This window comes from Myotis lucifugus, unplaced genomic scaffold (assembly GCF_000147115.1).
Source record: "Myotis lucifugus unplaced genomic scaffold, Myoluc2.0 scaffold_141, whole genome shotgun sequence".
In the NCBI taxonomy this organism is placed as follows: Eukaryota; Metazoa; Chordata; class Mammalia; order Chiroptera; family Vespertilionidae; genus Myotis; species Myotis lucifugus.
The window spans coordinates 427,482-452,103 of NW_005871189.1; the positions used below are offsets into that span (position 1 = coordinate 427,482).

The window sequence follows — 24,622 nt, forward strand, 5'->3', positions numbered from 1 at the left end:
CCCTTGCCAGGTACCTACAGTATCATAATGCATGATATGAGGTCAAAGGAAATAAATATGTTTTTCACATTTAAAAAAAATAACTTACCTATATCAGATACAACATAATTTCTACAGCTTACTATTAAAGGGAAACTATGACAGATATGTATTATTATTCACCAACTTACAACGAATTTTAGTTCATTAAAATTATAAAATATTTTAAACATATAAGAGAGAATAGAAAATATAACAGATCACTATGTACCCACTACTGAGTAACTATAATGTCAACATTTAAAGCAAAATCAATTTTGATCCAACACTGTTTAAAACTAAAAACTGCAATCCTTCAATCACACTGATGGTCCTTAAGAGATGTATTACTGATCCTAAACATAGGAGAGAAAAAAATACTTGTCTTATGTGTGTAACTGATATTTGTCGTTTAGTTGACTAGCACTCCTGTTTCCCTAGGGAACCTGCCCTTCCTTAAAAATTCCAGGAGAGGCTCTCAATCAAGGGTCACTACTTTTCTAGCTACACATGACATAAGCTGGCTAATCAGTGTCCTGTATCCCTGGCAATAGCAATTGATCCAAAAATAGATATATGACCCCAATACAATCAGAGTTCCTCCCTAACTGATAAATGGAACTGGCTGAGAGAAGTTCCTCTTTTTACTATAGTTACAGTGTGCCAAGCAGATAGAAATCTGGAGCCCCAGTGGCCATCTTTCCCACTGCATTGACGAAATCTGGACACAGAATGAAGCTAACCTGGGGAGAAGTAGAAAAGGCACTGGGACCCCTGGAAAGAGATAAAAGAGTTTATATACTTGAGGTCATCCCTATTTTGGCTTTTTCTTCTTCAAGCCCCCTTCCCCAGTGAATCTGAGTAATTTGCAACTGAAAGAGAACAAACACAATGTGGACTACAGTGGTGCAGCAGAAGTTCAGGTTTTAATGGTGAGGGTGGAGGGCAGTGGAGGTACAGGGGATGTGTTAGTTAATAATAAAATTAAAGGTTCCATTTTTTTAAATCACGTAATTCTTAGCAAACCAAAAGTTTCTAAAGAATCTTCATGCTACAGGGGCAAAATGGAGTAAGAGTAGATATAAGACAGCTGAATTTAAATAGTATATCAAAGGGAGAACAATCCAGAAAGCCAAATTAGGACCTACAATCAGAAAAAAGTAGGATCCCAAATTTGGAACAATATAACCATTAAAACTACCCAGCAAGGGAAAAGTTTCTCATGAATGAGTAGGCTCATCACTGGAAGTATGCATGAGATTGGATTGGTACAGTTGATCCTCTTTATTCATGCATTCTGCACTTGTGGTTTGTCTACCTGCTAAAATTTGTAACCCCCAAATCAATACTTGTAATGCTTTTGCGAACATGTGTAGAGCAGCAAGCTGAACATGTACCTTCTCAGCTGAGACTGGAAAAGGTGACACTCTGCCTTCTTGTTCTAGCTCTCACACAGTAAACGGTAAACAAGTGTCCTATGCCAGCGGGCTTTTATGCTAATGGACGCCAGCAGACTGTGAAAAAAAACCCCAACCACAAACCACCTAAGGGTCACTATTCAGAGGCCATCATTGCCTCATTTATATAACAGCAACCCTGTATTTGCCCTGACTAAATGGGTCAGTATTCACTAATTCAGTGCTTGCAGCAATTTTACAGAACATAAATATTGTGAATTAGCCATACCTTCTAGAAATAATGAACTGAAGGGAAAAGCTCACTTTTCCCCTCTACTACTCATATTCTGCCTACTCTAATGCAAATACTTCTTGATTGGCAACCCTAATTTAGTTTTAAAAGAAGATATTCTTAACTCTTGTGTGTGTCAGATTTCTGAGAATCTGATGAAAGACTCCAATGCTCTCTCTGACATAAAATTTCAGGGAGGGGGATTCATGGAACCTGAAGCCCATGTAGGAATTGCTGAGGAGCCCACTGAACTCAGATTTAGACCCTCCTCCCCAAATATAATCTTACATTTCATTAGTATGCTGACAATTGTTCCACTATTTTTAAATCAAAATTAAAATTCTGTATGGCATATAAAGCATTCAATGAACTGGGACTATCTACCCCTCAGGTCCTTTGGTAATTTCCCTCATACACTTCTGTATTGCCATTTTCAAATACAGCTATGCTCCCTTATGTTTCTCTTGCACAGGTTGATTTCAAGGTGTATGTATATTTCATCAGCAGGCAAAAAATTGGTTTTCCACTTTACCACCAAAACAAAGTTATCAATCACTCCTTTATTCCATTTCTGTAGGCTGATTTTTTTGTACTCCTTGCTCCTTCATGATAGCACCTGTTCAATAGACCAACAGACCAGTGGAAAAGTCCAAAACAGATTCCAACACATAAAGGAAATTAGAGTAAAATAAAGGCAGCATCTGAAATAAGGTAAAGATTGACTTTTTAATAATTAATGTTGGGACAACTGGATTGAATCTAGGGGGAAAAAAGGTTCATCCATACCTCATACTGTATACTAGGGTAAACTACAAATGGAACAAAGATTTAAATGACGAAAGCAGGAAGGGGCAATCATAAAAGAACTGAAAGAAAGCAAAGCAAACTCCTTTACAACCTCAAGTGACGAAGGCCTTTATAATTATGATGCAAAACCTGAAAACTATATTAGAAAAAATAGTAAATTCAACTAAACAAAACTGAGAGCCTTTATGTTACATATGTTTTTCCACAATTAAACCCGTTTTGCATGTTTTCTCTTAGGTAAATAGGAGTAGAAAGGCTGAATCATATGCTACATGCATGTTTAAAAGTGGCTCCTCAGCAATCCATACATGGGCTTCAGATTCCATGAACCCTCCTCCCCGAAATTTTATGTCAGAGTGAGCAACTGAGTCTTTCATCAGATTTGGATTTGTCTTGGAAAATATCTGCAACTCATGTAATAGGCGTATGTTGTATATAGAGAGAGCTCCTGAAAAATTGAGATCAAGACCAACAACCCAATAAAAAAATGGGCAAAGGACATGAAAGACAGTTCACAGAAACAGAAATATAAACAGCCTTCAAACATATGAAAAGGTGGTGTTCAACCTCACTGAAAAAAGCACTCAAACTTGTCAGGATAGTTTTCACTTATCATGTTGGCAAAAATCCAAAAGATCAATAACATATTCCATTGATGAGGTGATCTTAAACAGGCATCTCATACATTGCTGGTAGCAGTGTAAAATTAAGCTAGAACTATGAAGCAAAATTTGAAAGTATAGTTCAGAATTACAAATGTAAATTTCTCTCTTTGATCCAGGCAAACCTACTTTTGGTACAGTATAGTACACCACTATACTTGTAAACTATAGTTGTGTTTATCAGTAGCGCATGTCTTTCTATGAATAGACCACAATTTGTTTCACCATTCAACTGTTGATGGACATTTGGATTATGACCAATTTTAGACTATTACAAATAAAGCAACTAAGGACATTTTTGTACAAATCTTTGTATTGGCATATGTTTTCTCTTGGGTAAATAGAAGTAAGTGGCTGGATCATAAGCTACATGCATGTTTAACTTTTTACAAAATTGCAAAACAGTTTTAATTATGAAAAAATATATGTAACATAAAACCATCTTAACCACTTTTAAACATACAGTTAGATGTGTTAAGTACATTCACATTATTGTGCAACCAATCTCCTGAACGCTCTTCATTCTGCAAAACTGAAATTCTATGCCCATTAAACAACTCCCCATCTCTCCTTTCCCCAGCCCCTGGTAACCATAATTCTATTTTCTGTCTCTATGAATTTGACTACTCTAGGTACTTCATATAAGTGGAATTATATAGTATTTGTCTTTTTGTGATTGGTCCATTTTACTTAGCATATTATCTTGAAAGTTCATTAATGCTATAGAATACATCAGAATTTCCTAATACATTTTAAGGCTGAATAGTATATTGCATTGTATGTATACACATTTTATTTATCCATTCATCTGTTGATGGACAATTGGGTTGATTCCACATTTTGGTTACTGTGAACAATGCTGCTATGAATATAGGTGTACAAATAATCTCTTTGAAACTACAACTGAATTTGTTTGGATATATATATGCAGAAATAGAATTGCTGGATCATATGGTAATTCTATTTTTAGCTTTTTGAGGAACCTCCATACTGTTTTTCATAGTGGTCACCATTTTACATTCCCATCAACAATGCACAAGGATTCCAATTTCTCTACATTATTGCCAACACGTGTTTTTATTTTTTGATAGTAGCAATTCTAATGAGTATAAAGTGGTATCTCATTGTGGCTTTGGTTTGCATTTTCTAATGATTAGTGATGTTGAGCATATTTTCATGTTTGTTGGCTATTTGTGTAGCTTTTTTGAAAAAAATGTCTATTCAAGTCCTTTGCCCATTTTTAAAATGGGGTTGTTTGGGTTTTTTTGTTTTGTTTTTGAGTTGTAGGAGTTTCTCAAAATATATTCTTAATATTAACCCCTTGTCAAGATATATGATTAGAAAATATTTCCCCCTATTCTGTATTGACTTTTCATTCTGTTGACTGTATTCTCTGATTGACACAGGTTTTAAATTTTTATGTAGCCCAATTTCTCTATTTTTATGTTGTCTGTGACTTTGCTGTCATATCCAAGAAACTGCCAAATTCAATGTCATTATGTTTTCCCCTCAATGTTTTCTTTTAAAAGTACTAGTTTTGGCTGTTACATTTTTGATCCATTTGAAATAGCTCTGTATATTGTATAAGGTTCCAACTTCATTCTTGCATGTGTATACCCCGTTTTCCCAGCACCATTTGTGGAACTGACTGTCCTTTTCCCCACTAGGTGGTGTTGGTATCCTCATAAAAGATCCTTTGACCATATATGTGATAATTTATTTCAGGGCTCTCTATTCTATTTCATTTGGCTATATGTCTCTCTGTCTATGCCACTATCACAATGATATGATTACTGTATCTTTGTAGAAGTTTTGAAGTCAGGAAGTGTGAGACCTCCAACTTTGTTCTTTTGTAAGAATGTTGGGCTATTTAGGATTCTTTGAAATTCCACATGAATTTCAGGATGGAAATTTTGAGATTTTGAAAGGGACTGCATTACTAAAACTGTCAAATTGTTTCCCAAAGTGGTTGTACCATTATACATTCCCACCAGCAGTTATTCCACATCCTCACCAATAATTGGTATGGCCACTCTTCCATTTTAGCCATTGAAGTAGATGTGTACTGGTATCTTGTGCCTTTATTTTACATTTCCCTAATGATTTATGATGTTGAGCATCTTCTCATGTGTTTATTTGCCATCCATATATCTTCTTTGGTGAAGTACCTGTTCAAATCTTTTGCCCATTTTTAAATTAAATTATTTTTTTAAAAATACATTTTATTAATTTTTTACAGAGAGGAAGGGAGAGGGATAGAGTGTGAGAAACATCAATCAGCTGCCTCCTGTACACCTCCCACTGGAGATGTGCCCGCAACCCAGGTACATGCCCTTGACTGGAATCAAACCTGGGTCCCTTCAGTCTGCAGGCCAACGCTCTATCCACAGAGCCAAACCAGTCAGGGCTTGAGTTATTTTCTTGTTATTGAATTCTAAGAGCTCTTCATATATTCTGAATACATGTTCTTGATCAGATACATGTTTTTCTGTGGTTTATCTTTTATTCACTTAATACTGTCTTTTGAAGAGAAGTTTTTAGATTTGATGAAGTCTAATTTATCAATTTAGTAGTCCCCTCTTCTCCCTGGTTTCACTTTCTGAGGTTTTAAATACTCACAGTCAACTGTGGTCCAAAGATATTAAATGGAAAATTCCAGAAATAAACAATTCATAAATTTGAATGCATAGCGGTTCTGAGTAGCATGATGAAATCTTGTGCAAGCCCATCCCACCATCGAACTGGGGCATACATCATCCCTCTGCCCAGTGTAACCACACTATATACACTACCTTCCTATTAGCCCTTGGTAGTCATCTTGGTTATCAGATTATTGACAGTCATAGTATTCCAGTACGGTACAGTGCATAGCCTAATAATGTCACAACGTCTCCATCATTCAGCTCACAGGATCTCATCACACAGGCACTGTATAATTTCACATCATCACAAGAGGGGTGAGTAGAGTACAATAAGATATGTTAATAGAGGGACCACATTCAAATAACTTTTATAGTATACTAGAGGCCTGGTGCACGAATTCGTGCATGGGTGGGGTCCGGCCAGCCTGCCCAGATTGGGGCCAGCTGGTCGGGAGGAGGGACTGCAGGAGGTTGGCTGCCAGCCCCGCCTCCATGGGAGCCCAATTGGGGATGAGCCGGCGGTGGGAGGGGCTGCGGGACGTCAGCAGGCGACCCTGCCCCCATCAGGCTGGTCGGCTGGTCACAGTGTGTGTCATAGCAACTGGCTGTTCTGGTCGTTCCAGTCACTTGGTTTTACATATATAAAAAAAAATTTTATTAAAAAAAAATTTTTTTAATGTTTTTATTGATTCTGGAGAGAGAAGAAGGAAGAGTGATATATATAGAGAAACATCAATCAGCTGCCTCCTGCACACCCCTATGGGGGATCAAGCCTGCAACCCAGGCATGTGCCCTGACCAGGAATCGAACTGCGGACCTCTTGGTTCATGGGTCAATGAGCAACACTGGCCAGGCAAACTGCTCTATTTTATTAATTGTTAATCACTTACTGTGCCTAATTTATAAATTAAACTTATCAACAACCACTGGGAGTCTTGGAATGTACCCCCCTTGGATAAGAGGGACTATTGTATGTTCATTATGGATTGTGCTTTTTGTGCATATTTAAAAAATTACTGCAAATTCCAAGTCACAAAGATGTTATCCTGTGTTTTCTTCTACAAATTCTGTAGTTTTAGGTTTAATTCTTACTTTTCATTCCTTCCTGTGTTCAAGCAGAACCTGGGAGAGGTAAACTCCTTACCTGAAAGGCCATTATAGTGCATTCACTCATAGCGTACCAAGCTAGCTAAACTCATAGTTTACCTGAGTGACTTATAGGCATCTATCACACTTTGTGTATATTATTCTATTGTTTTCTGGCTTTCTGCAGCTGCTATGAAGAAACTGTTTTAATAATCTAAATTGAAATTTTTTTATAGGTAATTTCCGCCCCTCCCCCCAAGTGATCTGGAAACAATGTCCTTTCATTTTGTTATATTTATAAGTATGGATTCAAATTTACTTACCAACTTAGGGCTTATGTTGCCCAAATCTTTAGACCTATGTCTTTCATAAATATTAGCCATCATTTCTTTAAATTTTGCTCTAATCCTTTATTTCTATTCTCACTTTCTGAAATTCTTTTTGAGACACATAATGAAATTGTTCATTCCCTTCTTCATGTACTTAACCTTTCTTTATATTTTCCTTCATTCAGTTGGGTTTTATCAACTTTTTACCTCATCCATTGAAATTTTAAAAATAAACATTATAATTTTCATAAAGCATTTTAACACAGCTCTGTGGTAAGCTGTAATGATCTTGACATGTTGAGATGTTTTTTATTCCATTTGTCTTTTTTTAATATGTTGAGATTTTATTTAAAACTAGTGCCCCAGTGCATGGATTTGTGCACATTGAAAGGAAATTAATTAGAAGGTGGCCTGCGGGGCGGGACTGGGCGAGACGGGCCGGACATGCGCTGGAGCCAACCTCCCGCAGTCCCTCTCTGGCCTGCCGCACCTGGGGCGGTGTTGCAGCTTGGAGGTTGTATGTGGAGTGAGTGGGGTCCCTCCAGCAGGTCAGGTCCTTTGACCTGGCCTGTGGGGATCGAGCCAAAACCGGCTCTCCAACATCCCCCGAGGGGTCCTGGATTGCAAAAGGGCGGTTCTCGGGTGACGCACCCTAGAATCAGGCTTCCTCCTCTCTGGATCTGGGTGCATCACCCGAGAACCGCTACTGCCAAGTCACCGCAGCTTGGCAGCTCCTGCATTGAGCGTCTGCCCCCTGGTGGTCAGTGTGCGTCATACCTACCGGTCGGAGTGTCTTCCCCTCTGGTGGTCATTGTGTGTCATAGCTACCGGTCAGACAGTCGCTTAGCCTTTTATATATATAGATGTTACATTGCTATTTCCTCAAATCAGCATCAATACATTCAATAGTTTTTTTTCCTAGAGAAAACTGTTTCTTTTCAACTTTCCGGTTTTCCTTTATTCTATGTTGTTTGAATTCTTCTAACTCTATTAGAAGAAATTCTTCTACTTAGATTAAAAATAATTTTTTCATTTTTTTCTCTCTCTCCCCACATTTTGTTTTCCATCATATCATTTGACAATAAGTTCCAAATTGATCGAGAAGTCAGAATAGTGGTTACTCTTGAGGGTGGGTCCTGAATTGAAGTTGGAGGGAGGAGGCAGGAGAATACTCTCAAACACTAGAAATGTTCTGTATCTTTTAAAAAAAAGGATATTTTTATTGATTTCAGAGAAGAAGGGAGAGGGAGAAATAGAAACATCAACGATGAGAGAGAATCATTGATCGGCGGTCTCCTGCCCATCCTCTATTGGGGATTGAGTCCGCAACCTGGGCATGTTCCCAGATTGGGAATTGAACCATGACCTCCTCATTCATAGGTCTATGCTCAACCACTGAGCTACACTGGTCTGGCATGTTCTATATCATAATTTGCATGGCAGTTACATTTGTAGAAAGTCATTGAATTGTACACACTTGAGACTTCTACAATTAAGTTGTATTTCACAAAAGAGGGGGAGAAAGTTGTAGGCATGATTATAATGCATCCTTAAATATTTACACATGTATTTCCCAAGAATAAAAATATTCTCCTGTATATTATCACACTTTAAAAATTAATAATTCTAGCCGAACCGGTTTGGCTCAGTGGATAGAGTGTTGGCCTGCGGACTAAAGGTTCCCAGGTTCGATTCTGGTAAAGGGCATGTACCTTGGTTGCGGGCGCATCCCCAGTGGGGGGTGTGCAGGAGGCAGCTGATGGATCTTTCTCTCTCATCAATGTTTCTAACTCTCTATCCCTTTCCTTTCCTCTCTATAAAAAACCAATAAAATATATTTTTTTAAAAATTAATAATTCTATAACATCTAATGTTCAGTCAACATTAAAAACTTTCCAAGTCTCAAGAATGTCTTTTACAGCTCTCCCCATCCTAATCTATAACCAGGATCACACACTGTATTTAGTTGTTATGTCTCTTTAGTCTTTTTTAATGTAGAATAATCCACAACTTTTTTATTTTATTTTACTGATTCCAAAGAAGGAAGAAGGTGGAGAGAAGGAGAAGAGGAGAGAGAGAGGAGAGAGAGGAGAGGATAGAGGGGAGAGAGGGAGAGAGGGAGAGAGGGAGAGAGGGAGAGAGGGAGAGAGGGAGAGGGAGAGGGTGAGGGTGAGGGAGAGAGAGACATCTATGTGAGAGATACATTGATTAGTTGCCTCCCATACATGGCCCTGACTAGGGACTGAACAAGCAACCTAGGTATGTGCCCTGACAGGGAATTGAATCTTCGACCTTCTGGTGCACGGGATGATGCTCCCAACAACTGAGGCACACCAGCCAGGGAAATCCCCAACCTTTTAATCTCCAACACATTGAGGCACTTTATCTTAGAGCAGTGGTTCCCAAACTTATTTGGCCTACCGCCCCCTTTCCAGAAAAAATATTACTCAGCGCCCCCTGGAAATTAATTTTTTAAAAATTTTAATAGCAATTAAACAGAAAGATATATGTATTAATGTTTCTACCTTTTTCGTAAAATATAGTAAAGAAAGGTGTAAATTAGAAACATTGAAGTTTGAAATTATGAAACTATTTATTGAACTCAGAATAGAAAGGTAATACAAAAAAAGTTAAAACAAATGCACCTGTGGCCATCACCGCCCCCCTGGATCGCTGCAGCGCCCACCAGGGGGCGGTAGCGCCCACTTTGGGAATCACTGTCTTAGAGGATGTCCACATTTCTCTTGTTTCCTCATGGTGCTTATCTCCGTGTTTCTTGTAAAATGGAAGGTGGCAGAAACTTGACATTTAACTTGTAATCATTCTTAGCAAGAATACTTCATAGATGATAACTGTCATCCACTGTCCTTCCTTCCTTCCTTCCTTCCTTCCTTCCTTCCTTCCTTCCTTCGTTTAATTTATTGGGTTGATATCCTATATAATAAAAGCCTAATATGCTAAGTGTCCGGTCTTCTGGTCATCTGTTCAGTCAAAGCATAATATGCTAATGATATGCTAAGGCTGCTCAAATGCTTGCTATGATGTGCACTGATAACCAGGGGGCAAACAGTCGGTGGGTAGGGTAGCTTGGTGCTGGGGTCCAGCTGATCAGGACTGAGCGAGACAGTCTGGATACACCCTGGAGTCCTCCTGTGGGCCCTCCCAAGCTGGCCAACCTCCCACATCCGTCCCAGGCCCCGATCATGCACCAGTGGGGTCCCTCAGCTTGGCCTGCACCCTCTCGCAATCCAGGACCCCTCAGGGGATGTCAGCTGGTTTTGTCCTGATCCCACAGGCCAGGCTGAGGGACCCCACTGGTGCACAAATTCGTGCACTGGGCCTCTAGTTGGTTAATAAGATTATATAGGTTTTAGGTGTACAATTCTATAATACATTATCTGTATATTGTATTCTGTGTTCACCAGTCCAAGTCAAATCTCCTTCTATCACCAATTTATTCCCCCTTTACCTTCTTCTACCTCCCCCCATGCCCCTTCTTTTCTGGCAATCACCATAGTACTGTCTATGTCTATGAGGATTTTTTTTTCACCCAGCCCCCCAACCCTGTCAGTCTGTTCTCTGTATTTATGGGTCTGTTTCTATTTTATTTGTTAATTTATTTTATTCATTAGATTCCACATATAAGTGAAATCGCATGGTATTTGTCTTTCTCTGACTGGATTATTTCTCTTAATATAATATTCCCCAGGTCCATCCATGCTGTTGCAAAAGGTAGGATTTCCTTCTTTTTAAAATTTGAAGACCACCTGGAAGTTCTGTTTTGTTCCTTCTTAGGAGTCTAATTTTGCTGTTTCTAAATCGTCTAACTCATGAACGGTAGGCAGTTTCCTTGTATATTTTATAAATTAGGATTTTGAGCTTGTCACAAGGGCATTCTCTCTGTGAATTCAGGGACCTGAATGGGCCAGAGGGTTTCCATTTACTTTTGCCCTGTCCCTGAATGCTATTACCCCTCTAGTACCAGTTGTTACATTAATTTATTGGGTACAGGGAAACCCACACTTTGATGAGACTAGGTCTATAGTTAAGAGTATACAGGGTAGCCAAAACCGGTTTGGCTCGGTGGATAGAGCGTCGCCCTGCGGACTGAAGGGTCCCAGGTTCGATTCTGGTCAAGGGCATGTACCTTGGTTGCGGGCACATCCCCAGTAGGAGGTGTGCAGGAGGCAGCTGGTCGGTGTTTCTAACTCTCTATCCCTCTCCCTTCCTCTCTATAAAAAATCAATTAAAAAAAAAAAAAAGAGTATACAGGGTACTCTTATCTGGAACCCTGGCAAAGACAGATAAGTTTCACTGTTATTTATGTATGCTGGTGAATAAATTTCCTTCCAGTTCACCCTTTTATTGAAGGTAAAGCTCTTCAAGGCTCAGCTTTAGGTAAAGATCTAAATTCCAACCATGCCTGTGTCATAAGGCCTAGTCTTATGTTCCCACACATTAATCTTCAAATCCCTTTGTTGCACAGGGTGAAAAATTGACCCCACTGGAGGTCACTATAGCACAGGTGAGCAAACTTTTTCCATTAAGAATAAGCATTACCAATGATGCTGCCTGAGAAAAATAATTAAAAACTACTTTAACTTTTTTGGAAAGAAAATGGTTTTTGTTAATATAAAAAGCAATATGCATTATAAAAAGTAACAATGTATAAGGGTGCATTATTTACTAAATCTACTGATAGTACTCGTTGCACTTGAGGATTACAGACCATCCAAAATAATTTTGCAGATTTCTCTGTTCTAAATGTTACTTACAGAGTACTCTACTCTAACGGTGATACCAATGATCAATAATCAAAAGTTATATAAACAAGAGGAAAAATAAATCCAAATAGAGAATTCTCAAGGGTGAAGAATGAATCTTACCTGATAGATGTTAGACAACAAGCAAGCACTAGTCTTAAAATTCTTATTGATTCTGAACTAGTACTTAAACTTGAGCATGGTTCAAGTTTTGTAGGTAAGATTAAATGTCAAATCTGACACTAAAAACAATACTATTTGTTATAGTTAAAGAACACAGACTTTGGCACCAAATAATTGTCTTTTCCTCCCTTGTTTGAAATGCTTCAATTTGTAAGACCACTGAGTATAAAGTGATGATATATTTCATTTTCAACAAGTGGTCTTTCTGAAAAATACAAAGAAAAGGCAATGATGATATTAAAAGTAGACTCACCACTGTCCTCTGTTTGTTGGGCAGGAAGACTCTAACAATAGGTTTCTGTGGTGACTTAGGGTTGCTCCGTGACACATCTGTGGGATTTTGAAAAACTGAAAGAGATGAAGGTAGCACTGAAAGGCTAGAAGAGGAAGAAGATGTAACGGTGTCCGTTGATGCAGAGCTAGAAACAGAAAAATCAGTTCCATTCCCCAGGGATTCCAATAACTGTTGTTCTCTTTGTTGGAGGGCATCTAGCTTGCTGGTGTATTCTTCATAGGCCTATAAAATAAAGTAGATTTACAATGAATCTGGAACTCTTCCTGACAGTAACAAAAGAAAACATAAAATTTAAGTCCTCGATTATAACCTCTTTATAATTTAGCTTACAGGGTTTTAAGTTATAAGTTTCAAAATAAGCACTGGAAGTACTGTAAATGACTACTTTTACCTTTAAATTGATAAATCTTTTGTTATATTACATTATATTACAATGAGAAACTGATAAACACATATAAAAGAGATGTCTATAATATATATGAGTATTAATAAAAGAGAGTATAAAATACTATACTGCATCAAGGATAAGTACCCTCTTCATTAAAATTGTTTCCCCCCCTCAAAAAAAAAGCTGTTGGCACATAAAGTTTCACACTCCTCTCCCCCTGCTCTAAGAACAGACAAACAAGTTGAAAAGGAGATGAGGTATTAGATTTGTCAAAAAAAATAATACCAATGGCATACTTCACAGATCTAGAACGAACTCTCCAAAAATTCATCTGGAATAAAAAAAGACCCCGAATAGCTGCAGCAATCCTGAGAAAGAACAAAGTAGGTGGGATCTCAATACCAGATATCAAGCTGTATTACAAAGCCACTGTTCTCAAAACTGCCTGGTACTGGCACAAGAACAGACATATAGATCAATGGAATAGAATAGAGAGCCCAGAAATCGGCCCGAACCAATATGCTCAATTAATATTCGACAAAGGAGGCAAGAACATACAATGGAGCCAAGATAGTCTCTTCAATAAATGGTGTTGGGAAAATTGGATGGATATATGCAAGAAAATGAAACTAGACCACCAACTTACACCATACACAAAAATAAACTCAAAATGGATAAAGGACTTAAATGTAACACGGGAAACCATAAAAATACTAGAAGAATCCAAAGGCAACAAAATCTCAGACTTATGCCGAAGCAATTTCTTCACTGATACAGCTCCTAGGGCACTTGAAACTAAAGAGAAAATGAACAAATGGGACTACATCAAAATAAAAAGCTCTGCACAGCAAAAGAAACCATCAACAAAACAACAAGAAAACCCACTGCGTGGGAAAACATATTTGCCAATGTCATATCTGATAAGGGCCTAATCTCCAAAATTTATAGGGAACTCATACAACTTAACAAAAGGAAGATAAACAATCCAATCAAAAAATGGGCAAAGGATCTAAATAGACACCTTTCAAAAGAGGACATTCAGAAGGCCAAGAGACATATGAAAACATGCTCAAAGTCACTAATCATCCGAGAGATGCAAATCAAAACAACAATGAGGTACCATCTCACACCTGTCAGAATGGCTATCATCAACAAATCAACAAACGACAAGTGCTGGAGAGGATGTGGAGAAAAAGGAACACTTGTGCACTGCTGGTGGGAATGCAGACTGGTGCAGCCACTATGGAAGACAGTATGGAGTTTCCTCAAAAAAAAAAAAACAAACAAAAAAATAAGACTCAGGTACACAGTGCCAGATCTCACCACTACCACCAAAATCTTAGAAGATGTATAACTGCTGTCTTCCTTCTGAAATAGCTATCAATTAAAATTCTTTATTCTTCTCACTATGGATCTCTGATGACCTCCTTCCTCATCAAATACTGCTTAGAGAATAAAATTTTATTTGAAAAGGTGGCTTACACACTGCAGTCAAGAAATTCTGGGACCACTGTCCATTTTGACTAAGACTATCAGATCAAATTACCACATATACCATATTCTAAAAGTAAGAAGAATCTTGAAAACAGAATGATATTGAAAGTAAAGAGATGGAATGAATTGTGACATATACATGTTCATAGTTCTTTAAGGCAGTTGTAATCACCTCATACTATGGTTTACCATTTCTCCCTTAAAGATACAGTACTACAACCATTTATGAAAGGCTACAGGGAAAATAAAGGTTTAGAAATGACAATTCACAGCTCTCAAGAAGTTCATTATTGGGCTGCTGAGAAGCAGATGAATATATTTTTTATTTGTGTTAGTACTATATGTGAGAAATAAACAAAGAACATTCTTGATACAAGAATGAGGAAGGAGGGGGGTCTTAAAAGGCTAGCATTTAGATGGATGAAGTAAGTGGGGAGAAGAGAGGACTGAGTACAGGATAAATTGTGTAATAAAGTAAGGAGGCAGAAAATTTTAAGACATAGAGGAAAAACTATACTAGTATAGCTGAATGTCATAGCTGGGACACAGTAAGGGATCAATACATATTTGTGGCATTTAACTGAAGACTAGGAAAACAAACTTTAAGACTGAAAATGTGGGTAAGGGACCAGATTAGAGAGAGAGAGAGAGAGAGAGAGAGAGAGAGAGTGTGTGTGTGTGTGTATTAGAGGCCCGGTGCACGAGATTCGTGCACTCGGGGGAGGAGGTGTCCCTCAGCCCGGCCTGTGCCCTCTCACAGTCTGGGAGCCCTGGGGGGATGTCTGACTGATGGCTTAGTACTGCTTCCCATGGGGAGTGGGCCTAAGCCATCAGTCGGATATCCTTAGCACTGCTGCGGAAGCAGGAGAGGCTCCTGCCACCGCCATTGCTCTCACCAGCTGTGAGCCTGGCTTCTGGCTGAGCGATGCACTGACCACCAGGGGCAGCTCCTGTGTTGAGTGTCTGCCCCCTGGTGGTCAGTGCGCATCATAGCGACTGGTGGTTCTGCCGTTCGGTCGATTTGCATATTGGCCTTTTATTACACTAGAGGCCCGGTGCACAAAATTTGTGTGGGGAAGGGGGGTGTCCCTCAGCCCGGCCTGCACCCTCTTGCAATCCGAGACCCCTCAGGGGATGTCTGACTGCCAGTTTAGGCCCAATCCCACAGGGTTCGGACATCCCTCTCGCAATCTGGGACCACTGGCTCCTAACCGCTGGCCTGCCTGCCTGCCTGATTGCCGCTAACCACCTCTGCCTGCCTGATCACCCCTAACCACTTGCCTGCCTGCCTGATCGCCCCGAACCACTCTCTTGCCTGCCTGATCGCCCCTAACCGCCTCTGCCTGCCTGCCTGATCACCCCTAACCACTCTGCATGCTTGCCTGATGCCCCTAACTGCTCGCCTGCCTGCCTAATTGCCCCTACCACTCTGCCTGCCTGCCTGATCGCCCCTAACTGCCTCTACCTGCCTGCCTTATCCCCCAACCACCTCTGCCTGCCTGCCTTATCCCCCTAACCGCCTCTGCCTGCCTGCCTTTTCCCCGTAACCACTCACCTGCCTGCCTGATCGCCCCTAACCCCTCTGCCTGCCTGCCTGATTGCCCCTAACTGCTCGCCTGCCTGATCGAAGCTAAACACTTCTGCCTTGGCCCCCGCTGCTGAGGCTTCATCTGGAAGGTTGTTCGGCTGTCCGGTGTAATTAGCATATTATGCTTTTATTATTATAGAAGATACCATGTTATGAAGCCTGAACTTCTTTCTACAAGGAAGGAAGAATTATCAAAGGTACAAGAGAATGAAGCAACATTTTCATTTCAGAAAAGGCCACCGCACCTGGTATGCTAGATCTTACCTTATATTTTTTGGGGGAAAAAAGAAAATAAAATACTAAAATGATCTACTGAGGTAAATAGCCTTCATTACAGCCTACTAGGGCCCTACCCTGACCTTGAAATATTTCATAGCATTCCAGGGCATAAGAACCAAATTGATTAAAAATTTTCTTATCTGTAGTACTATATAAATTTCAATTCCAAGTGCTAATTATTTATGAGCAGCTCTTTCAATATGCTCCACTTTATTGAGCCTTCAGTAAATATATATTGAGCATACATGTGCTTGGCACTGTTTGGGGCTCAGATCACAAAAATAAAGACCAATGCATTTCCTACCCTTTGAAGATTGTAAACATGCAGTCAGGGAGGCAAAAGTTCCTCCTTGCATAGATCAAATATTCTTATTTATTGGGCAGCACATTCACTACACAAAGTTAGCCTTAGGAAAAGAAACACATGTAAACAATAAAACTTCTGAATATTATTTATCAAAATGTTTTTCTTACTTTTTGAAAATACACTATTCCCTCAATTGTGGATTACAAACTATTATTTCACTGCACTTATCAGTACCTCTTCCTTTCTTTTTTTTAATGTTTTTATTGATTTCAGAGAGAGGAAGGGAAAGGGAGATAGAAACATCAATGATGAGAGAAAACCATTGATCAGCTGCCTCCTGCACACCTGCCCCTCCACAGGTGATCGAGCCCACAACCCAGGCATGTGACCTGACCAAGAATCAAAACCTGGTTCATGGGTCAACACTCAACCACTGAGCTACACCGGCCAGGCCCTCCACTTTTTCTTAAGTACAAAACATTTACTTATTCTACCTCTCTCCATTGTTACAGCTGCAATCTACCACGGCACTTGCCTACCTTGTTTTGTACCTGGCTTGGTTCATTTCACCCTATTATCCTGGCTGCATTCAGTGTGGATATTGATTACTAGGTGTACCAGTTAATAATGCGGATTTTTTTCAATAGATGGAGTTACACATATGTTGATATATATGCGATTTGATATGTATGCTATTTTATTGTATTGACAACAAGCTTCAAAACTTCATATGTCAAATTTGCTGAAGGTGTTAACATCATAGATATTTTTACGCTTAAAAATGTCAAATTTCTTGCCAAAAAAAGAGCATTTGCGGGAAGTTTTAATTCATTACTTTATTTTGAAGAAAAAGTTATCGTATACTTTGGGAAGCTAATGGTGAACATGCTCCATCTCAAGATACTTGTGAACACTGGTTTAAACGCTTTAAAAGTGATGATTTCTATGTGAAAGACAAAGAACGTCGAGGTCAACTGAAAAAGTTTGAAGACCAACAATTACAAGCATTATTGGATAAAGATGCGTGTCAAACTAAAAAACAACTTGTAGAAAGACTAAACGTTGCTCAACAAACAATTTACGATCATTTACAAGCAATGGAAAGATTTTAAAGGAAGGAAAATGGGTGCCACATCAACTGAACAAAAGACAAATGTAAAACCGAAAAGACATCAGTAAAATGTTGCTTCAACAGCACGAAAGAAAGTCTTTTTTTGCATCGAATTGTGACTGGCGATGAAAAGTGGATTTATTTTGAGAATCCCAAATGCACAAATGGGTTGATCCAGGTCAACTATCAACATCGACTGCAAGGCCAAATTGCTTCGGAAAGAAGACAATGCTCTGCATTTGGTGGGATCAGGAAGTTGTGGTGTATTATGAGCTTCTAAAACCAGGTGAAACCGTTAATACTGATTGCTACCGACAACAAATAATCAATTTGAACCACGCTTTGATCGTGAAATGACCAGAATGTGCCAGAAGACATGGCAAAGTAATTTTGCTTCATGATGACGCACCATCACACACTTCAAAACCAGTTAAAGACACTTAAAAGATCTTGCCTGGGAAGTATTAACCCACCCGCTATATTCACCAGACCTTGCTCCTTCAGATTACCACCTGTTCCGATCGATGGCACACGCACTTTCTGAGCACTTCAAAACATACGAAGAAGTGGAAAATTGGGTTTCTGAATGGTTTGCCTCAAAACAAGAAAAGTTCTACTGGGACGGTATCCACAAATTACCTGAAAGATGGGGGAAATGTGTAGCTAGCGATGGACATTACTTTGAATAAAACACTTTTGATGTTTCTCTTGAAATTATTGTGTTTTCTTTGATTATAAAATCCGCCATTATTTACCAGTACACCTAGTACTCTTGCCTTAAAGTTCTTTATACCTTGAATCTGTAAAGGCATTTATTTCCACATTACCTTCAAGATCCAGAACTATACTATATCATTCTTTACGAGAGTTCCAAATGATGTCAAGATCTCAGTTTATAACCTCCCATACCACTATGCACACACACTTATTCCACCTTTTTAAGCTTCCATCTCACTACCACATTAATGTGTTCATGGTCAATATTAATCCCTTAAAGTTTCTCAGATTTGGTCTTTGTTGTCTTACTTCTTTTAAGTAATAGTGACTCATTTCAACAATGCCACTGGTAACATCTTAGAGAGTCTTTGGCTAATTCTCATTGTTTTACTAACTTGCTTGTTAAATACTAATCTTGAGTAAATCTACCACTCAATTATTCCATTCTTCCTTCTCAGGGTTACTACATATTGATTGGGAAAAATTAATGAAACTAGGCCAATTAGTTCCATTATCAAATCACGGAACTTAGTCCTGCAATACTATTGCCCTGAAAAATGTTACTTATTTTTAACATCCTATTAAATTCTTCCCAATACTTATTCCAACCTTTCCCATGCTTCTCTGGCTCCTCACTTCATCCCTGCCTCCCACTTTTAATTCACTTAGAAAATAGCAACACCTTCAAATTTACTCTGAAGATCAAAGCCAATGTAGTACTGGAGTAAGGATACACATATAGAACAACACAACAGAATTAAAGAGTCCAGAAATAAAGCCTTGCATTTATGGTCAATTGATTTTCTGTTACTTTTGCTGCTTTTTAAAAATCCTTACCCAAGGATATGTTTTCTTGTGTGTGTGGTTTTTTTCCTATTTTTATTTTAGAGAGAAGGGAGGGAAAGGGGGAAAGGAAGGAGGGAAGGAGGGGGGGAAGTAGGGAGGGAGATAGGTAGATAGATATCGGTTGCCTCTTGTATGTGCCCTGTTCCTGGGAGTGAACCTGCAACCTAGGTTATATGCCCTGATAGGCAATCAAACCTGAGAACTTTTGGTGCATGGGATGGTGCTCCAACCAACCAAGCCACATTGGCCAGGGCTACTTTTGCTTCTTTAGTACAGCCATGAAACAAGAACACAGATTAGTATGTCTTCTCATATCTCTGATGTTAATTATAATTTTCTTTTGCTCTCTGCACATATTTTCACCATTTCTGTTGTTATATTTCTGTTAAAAAGCTTTCTTCACATTTCTGTTTATTCTTAGATATCCATTCATATTTAAGAGTTAAAGACTCTTGCCAGCTGGTGTGGCTCAGTGGTTGAGTGTTGACCTATGAATCAAGGGGTTGCCGGTTCAATTCCTGGTCAGGGCACATGCTCGGGTTGTGGGTTCAATCCCCGGTGGGGAGTATGCAGGAGGCAGCCCATCGATGTTTCTCTCTCATCGATGTTTTTATCTCCCTTCCTCTCTCTGAAATCAATAAAAACATACTTTAAAAAAAAAAGACTCAAGATGTCAATACTATCTAAAGCAATCTATAGATTCATGCAATCCCTATCAAAATCCCAGTGTGTTTGCAGAAATAGAAAAATCCATCCTAAAATTCATATGGAATTTCAAGGTATCCCAAACAGCCAAAACAATCTTGAGAAAGAACAAAGTTAGAGGTGTCATATTTCCTGATGTCAAAACTTAGCTTTTACTATAGTAATCAAATCAGTGTGGTACTGGCATAAAGTCAGACATATAGACCAATGGAGTAGAGAGCCCAGAAATAAATTCTCACATATATGGTAAAATGTCTTGACAAGCGCATTTATCAAAATTTCCATTCAATGAGAAAGGACTTTCAACAAGTGATACGGGAAAACTGGATACGAAATGCAAAAGCTGGACCCTTACCTTACATCACAAATACAAATTAACTCAAAATGGATCAAAGACCTAAACATAAGAACTAAAACTATAAAACTCCTAGAAGAAAACAAAGGGACATTGAATTTGGCAATGTTTTCTTGGATGACACCAAAGGCATAGGCAACAAGAGGAAAAACAGATGTTAGATTCATTAAAAAAACAAAACAAAAACTTTTGAGTATCAAAGGACACTATCAACAGAGTGAAGGGGGAACCCACAGAATGGAAGAAAATATTTGCAAATTATCTATCTGATTAGGATTGATATTCAGGACATATATTCAGAATATATACAGAACTCCTACAACTCAACAACACAAACAACCCAATTAAAAAAATGCGCAAAGATTTGAATAGGCGTTTCTCCACAGAAAAAAATACAAATGGCCAATAACCACAGGAAGAGATGCTCAACATCATTAGTTATCAGGGAAATGCAAATCAAAACCACAAGATATAGCTTCACCCTGTATACATACAATAGAATATTATTCAATGTTAAATAGAAAAAAAATTTTGCACATAATAAACATGAATGAACCTGGAAGACATTATGGTAAGTGAAATAAGCTAGTCACAAAGGAACAAATATTTTATAATTCCACTTTATATGAGGTTCCTAGTGTAGTCAAATTCATAGAGACAGAAAGGATATAATGGTGGGTCTCAGTGGGTAATCAGTAGACCTGGTTTTTCACTAAAGGGCCTTCAAATATCAGTACCCATAGGTCTTTTCCCTGAGACAACTTTCCTCTGGAAGAATACTGTCATCTCCAACCAGGCTCCTCTCTTCATAACATATCAAATGGTAGTAAGTTCAATGTTTTAACTAATTTATATGTTTACTAGTGACCCAGTGCACGGATTCATGCACATCGAAAGGAAATTAATTAGAAGGTGGCCGGTGGGGCGGGACTGGGTGAGATGGGTTGGACACGCCCTGGAGCCAACCTCCCGAGGTCTCTCCCTGGCTGGCCGCACATGGGGTGTGCCGTGGCGCAAAGGGCATCTGGGGAATGAGTGGGGTCCCTCGGCCTGGCCTGCAGGGATCGGGCCGAAATCAGCTCTCTGACATCCTCCGAGGGGTCCCGGAGTGTGAGAGGGCACTCTGCAAAATTGCTGTCGTACAGGGTTTGGAATGCAAACACAAGTGTGCAGTAAACCAGATTCGGGGCCGACAGTGCCCCAGAAACAACATAACCCACGGCCAAAGGTGGAATTGCATGGCCCCACGAGGAATCAGGCTCCCTCCTCTCTGGTTTCGGGGTGTGTCACCCGAAAACCACCGCAGCCAAGTCATTGCAGCTTGGCAGCTCCTGCATTGAGCGTCTGCCCCCTGGTGGGCAGTGCACGTCATAGCTACTGGTCAGATGGACATTTAAGCATATTAGCCTTTTATATATACAAGCAGTCATTGAGTTACGTCGGACTCGACGTATGTCGTTTCGTGGTTATGTCACCATCTCCCATTTGCAGTATTTATAAAAAAAAAAAAAAAGGTCCATCATTTTGACGTATGTACATATGTGCTTTATGTTTTTTATTATTTATTTACCACAAGTAAAGGTCAGGAATTGTTAGCTTTCTCTTAAATTTTTTTTACTGTTTCACTTCATTACTGTTGTGTATGGGCTCCATGTGAGTGATGTAGGTGCTTATGTTGGTGGGTTCCAACTTATGGCAAAAATCACGTTACGATGCCCCATAGGAACGGATCTCCAATGTAACCCAAGGACCTACTGTATATGTCTCCCAAGACAGAGAAAGGGTGGGCAGAAAAAAACTGCTGGTTAAAGTTGTCTAATTCTGATTAACAAAGAATTACTATTTTCCCCAGGACTATATGCCGCCTTATGACTCCTTTCTTGTCCTCCTCAGACATACAATTAAAACAGATAGCATTCAGAGGTATGAATTCTACTCCTAGCACTAATATTACCTGGCAGTGTGCTCTGGGATAAGCCATATGAAAAGAACAGTATATTAGCAGTTATTTCCAAACTCCCAAATTTATTTTAGAAATGCAAACTTTCTCATTAAATACTGGAGATTTAACTTGCTCTTTAAAAAGTAATTAGATTAGATTACTAAATTAGAAATTTAGTTTAGGAGTCCGTTGATCCATGCCTAAAAATCTCTGGCACTTGCCGGCAAATGGTAACCTGATCATTTGTCATTTAGGGTTATATCCCTGTACGGCTAGTAATTACTGTGGAGCCAGCTTTTACAGGGACAGGCAGAATAGTGTAGTGGTAAGCAGAACCGGCTGTGGAGCCTGACTGCCTAGATTCCATAACAGCTTGCTGGCTGTGGAATCTGAGTGACTTACCTAAGGAAACTAATGCCAAGAAAGCTTATCTGTGATTAGAATAGTAACTACTACCTCATTGGATTAAGAAGAATGACTAACTCAATAAATTTACAATGATACTCAGGGCTTGATACAAAAGCCTCAAGGCACTATTAAACAGTAAAGCTAAGCAATTTTGAGCTATTTAATATTTAAACATTATACATTTTACCTATAAGAAAGCAAAAACCAATTTGGGGGAGATCTGTTCTGGAAAAAAGATATTTTACAAAATTCTCCCCATTTTTAAACATGGCAACTACTTTGCTGACCTCCAGAATCATCTTCTTTCTTTTTTTAAACTTTTTTTTTTAACAGAATAAAATTTTGGAGTTCATATACAACTTTTTATTAATTTTGACATTCTCCAAATTACAAAATACTACATATTTATTGTAACAAGTGAAACAAGATTAAGAAGCTAAGACAAAACTAATTCTCTTTTCCCATTATTTCTAATCCAACCACCTAAGATAACCAATATTATCAGTACAAATGCTTTTTATACATGCACTATTTTTCTTTTCAAAATTACTACAAATATAATACTCAAAAGCTTACCTCCAGATATATTGATGGTGGATTATGCTCCCCACCAAATTTGTCCAATAGCGCCTCTATATGTTCCTGTGTCAACTTAATCATTTGTTTGATATTCCACACCTATAAAACATTTTTAAAACAATTTAAATAAAAATAATTTAGGAAAGGAATTAGAAATACTTCAAGATTTCTATCAAAATATTGCAGTAACTGCCTGTAACCCTTGAAATTTAGAGCTTAGAAAACTTAAAGATTATTTAGTATAGTGGTCTTTCCCTTTTATTAAACACTAGAGACCCAGTGCACATCATTTGTGCACGAGTGGGGTCCCTAGGCCTGGCGGGCGATCAGAGCCTATCAGGGCTGTCTCGCCCCGTCCCAATTGGGGCCAGGCCAGTCAGGGCCTGCTGGCTGCTGGCTGGGGTCTGGGGGCCTGCTGCCGGCTGCCGGTAGGGGGCTGCCGGACGAAGCCTGCTGGGCTGGGGTGGGGGGTGTTGGGGGTGGGGAAGAACGGAGAAGGAGTGCAAAAGGTTTGCCAGCCGGGTAAGGAACCAGGGGAGGTTGGCTGGCTGTGGGAGGTTGGCTGTGGGAGCACACTGACCACCAGGAGGCAGCTCCTGAGTTGAACATCTTCCCTCTGGTGGACAGTGTGTGTAATAGCAACTGGTCGACGGGTCATTCTGGTAGTAACAGTTGCTTAGGCTTTTATATATATATACTAGAGACCCGGTGCACAAAAATTTGTGCACTCGGGGGGGGGAGGGGGTGTCCCTCAGCCCGGCCTGTGCCCTCTCGCAGTCTGGGACTCCTCGGGAGATAACAACCTGCTGGCTTAGGCCTGCTCCCCGGGTGGCAGAGGGCAGGCCCAATCCCTAGGTGCAGCCCCTGGTTGGGCTCAGAGCAGGGCCGATTGGGGAGTTGGGGCGCCGCCCCCTGTCATGCACAGAGCAGGGTGGATCAGGAGGTTGCGATGCCACCCTCAGTCACGCTCAGGGCACAGCCGATTGGGGGGTTGGGGCACCGCCCCCTGTCACACTCAAGGCAGGGTCGATAGGGAAGTTGCGGTGCCACCCCCTGTCACGCACAGAGCAGGGCCGATCAGGGGGTTGGGGCATTGCCCCCTGTCATGCACAGAGCAGGGCCCATCAGGGGGGTTGGGGCTCCGTACCCTGTCACACACAGAGCAGGGCCGATCAGGGGGTTGAGGAGCTCCCCCCTGTCATGCACAGAGCAGGGCTGATCAGGGCGTTGAGGAGCTCCCCCCTGTCACTCACAGAGTAGGGCCAATAAGGGAGTTGGGGCACTGCCCCCTGTCACATACAGAGCAGGGCGGATCAGGGGGTTGGGGCGCTGCCCCCTGTCACACACAGAGCAGGGCCGATCAGGGGGTTGAGGAGCTCCCCCCTCGTCTCGCACAGAGCAGGGTCCAACAGGGGGTTGGGAAGCTCCC

At 40.0% G+C, this 24,622-nt stretch overlaps 1 protein-coding gene across 1 annotated transcript in view; it reads right to left on the reverse strand.

The window, feature by feature from the left end:
• Nucleotides 1-24,622, reverse strand: part of BRAF (B-Raf proto-oncogene, serine/threonine kinase) — a 146,625-nt gene that overhangs the window by 69,842 nt on the left and 52,161 nt on the right. Inside the window, 4 exon segments of the mRNA XM_023758887.1 lie at nt 2,494-2,516; nt 9,841-10,008; nt 12,433-12,696; nt 23,191-23,292. Coding sequence (XP_023614655.1) covers nt 2,494-2,516; nt 9,841-10,008; nt 12,433-12,696; nt 23,191-23,292 — 557 coding nt within the window.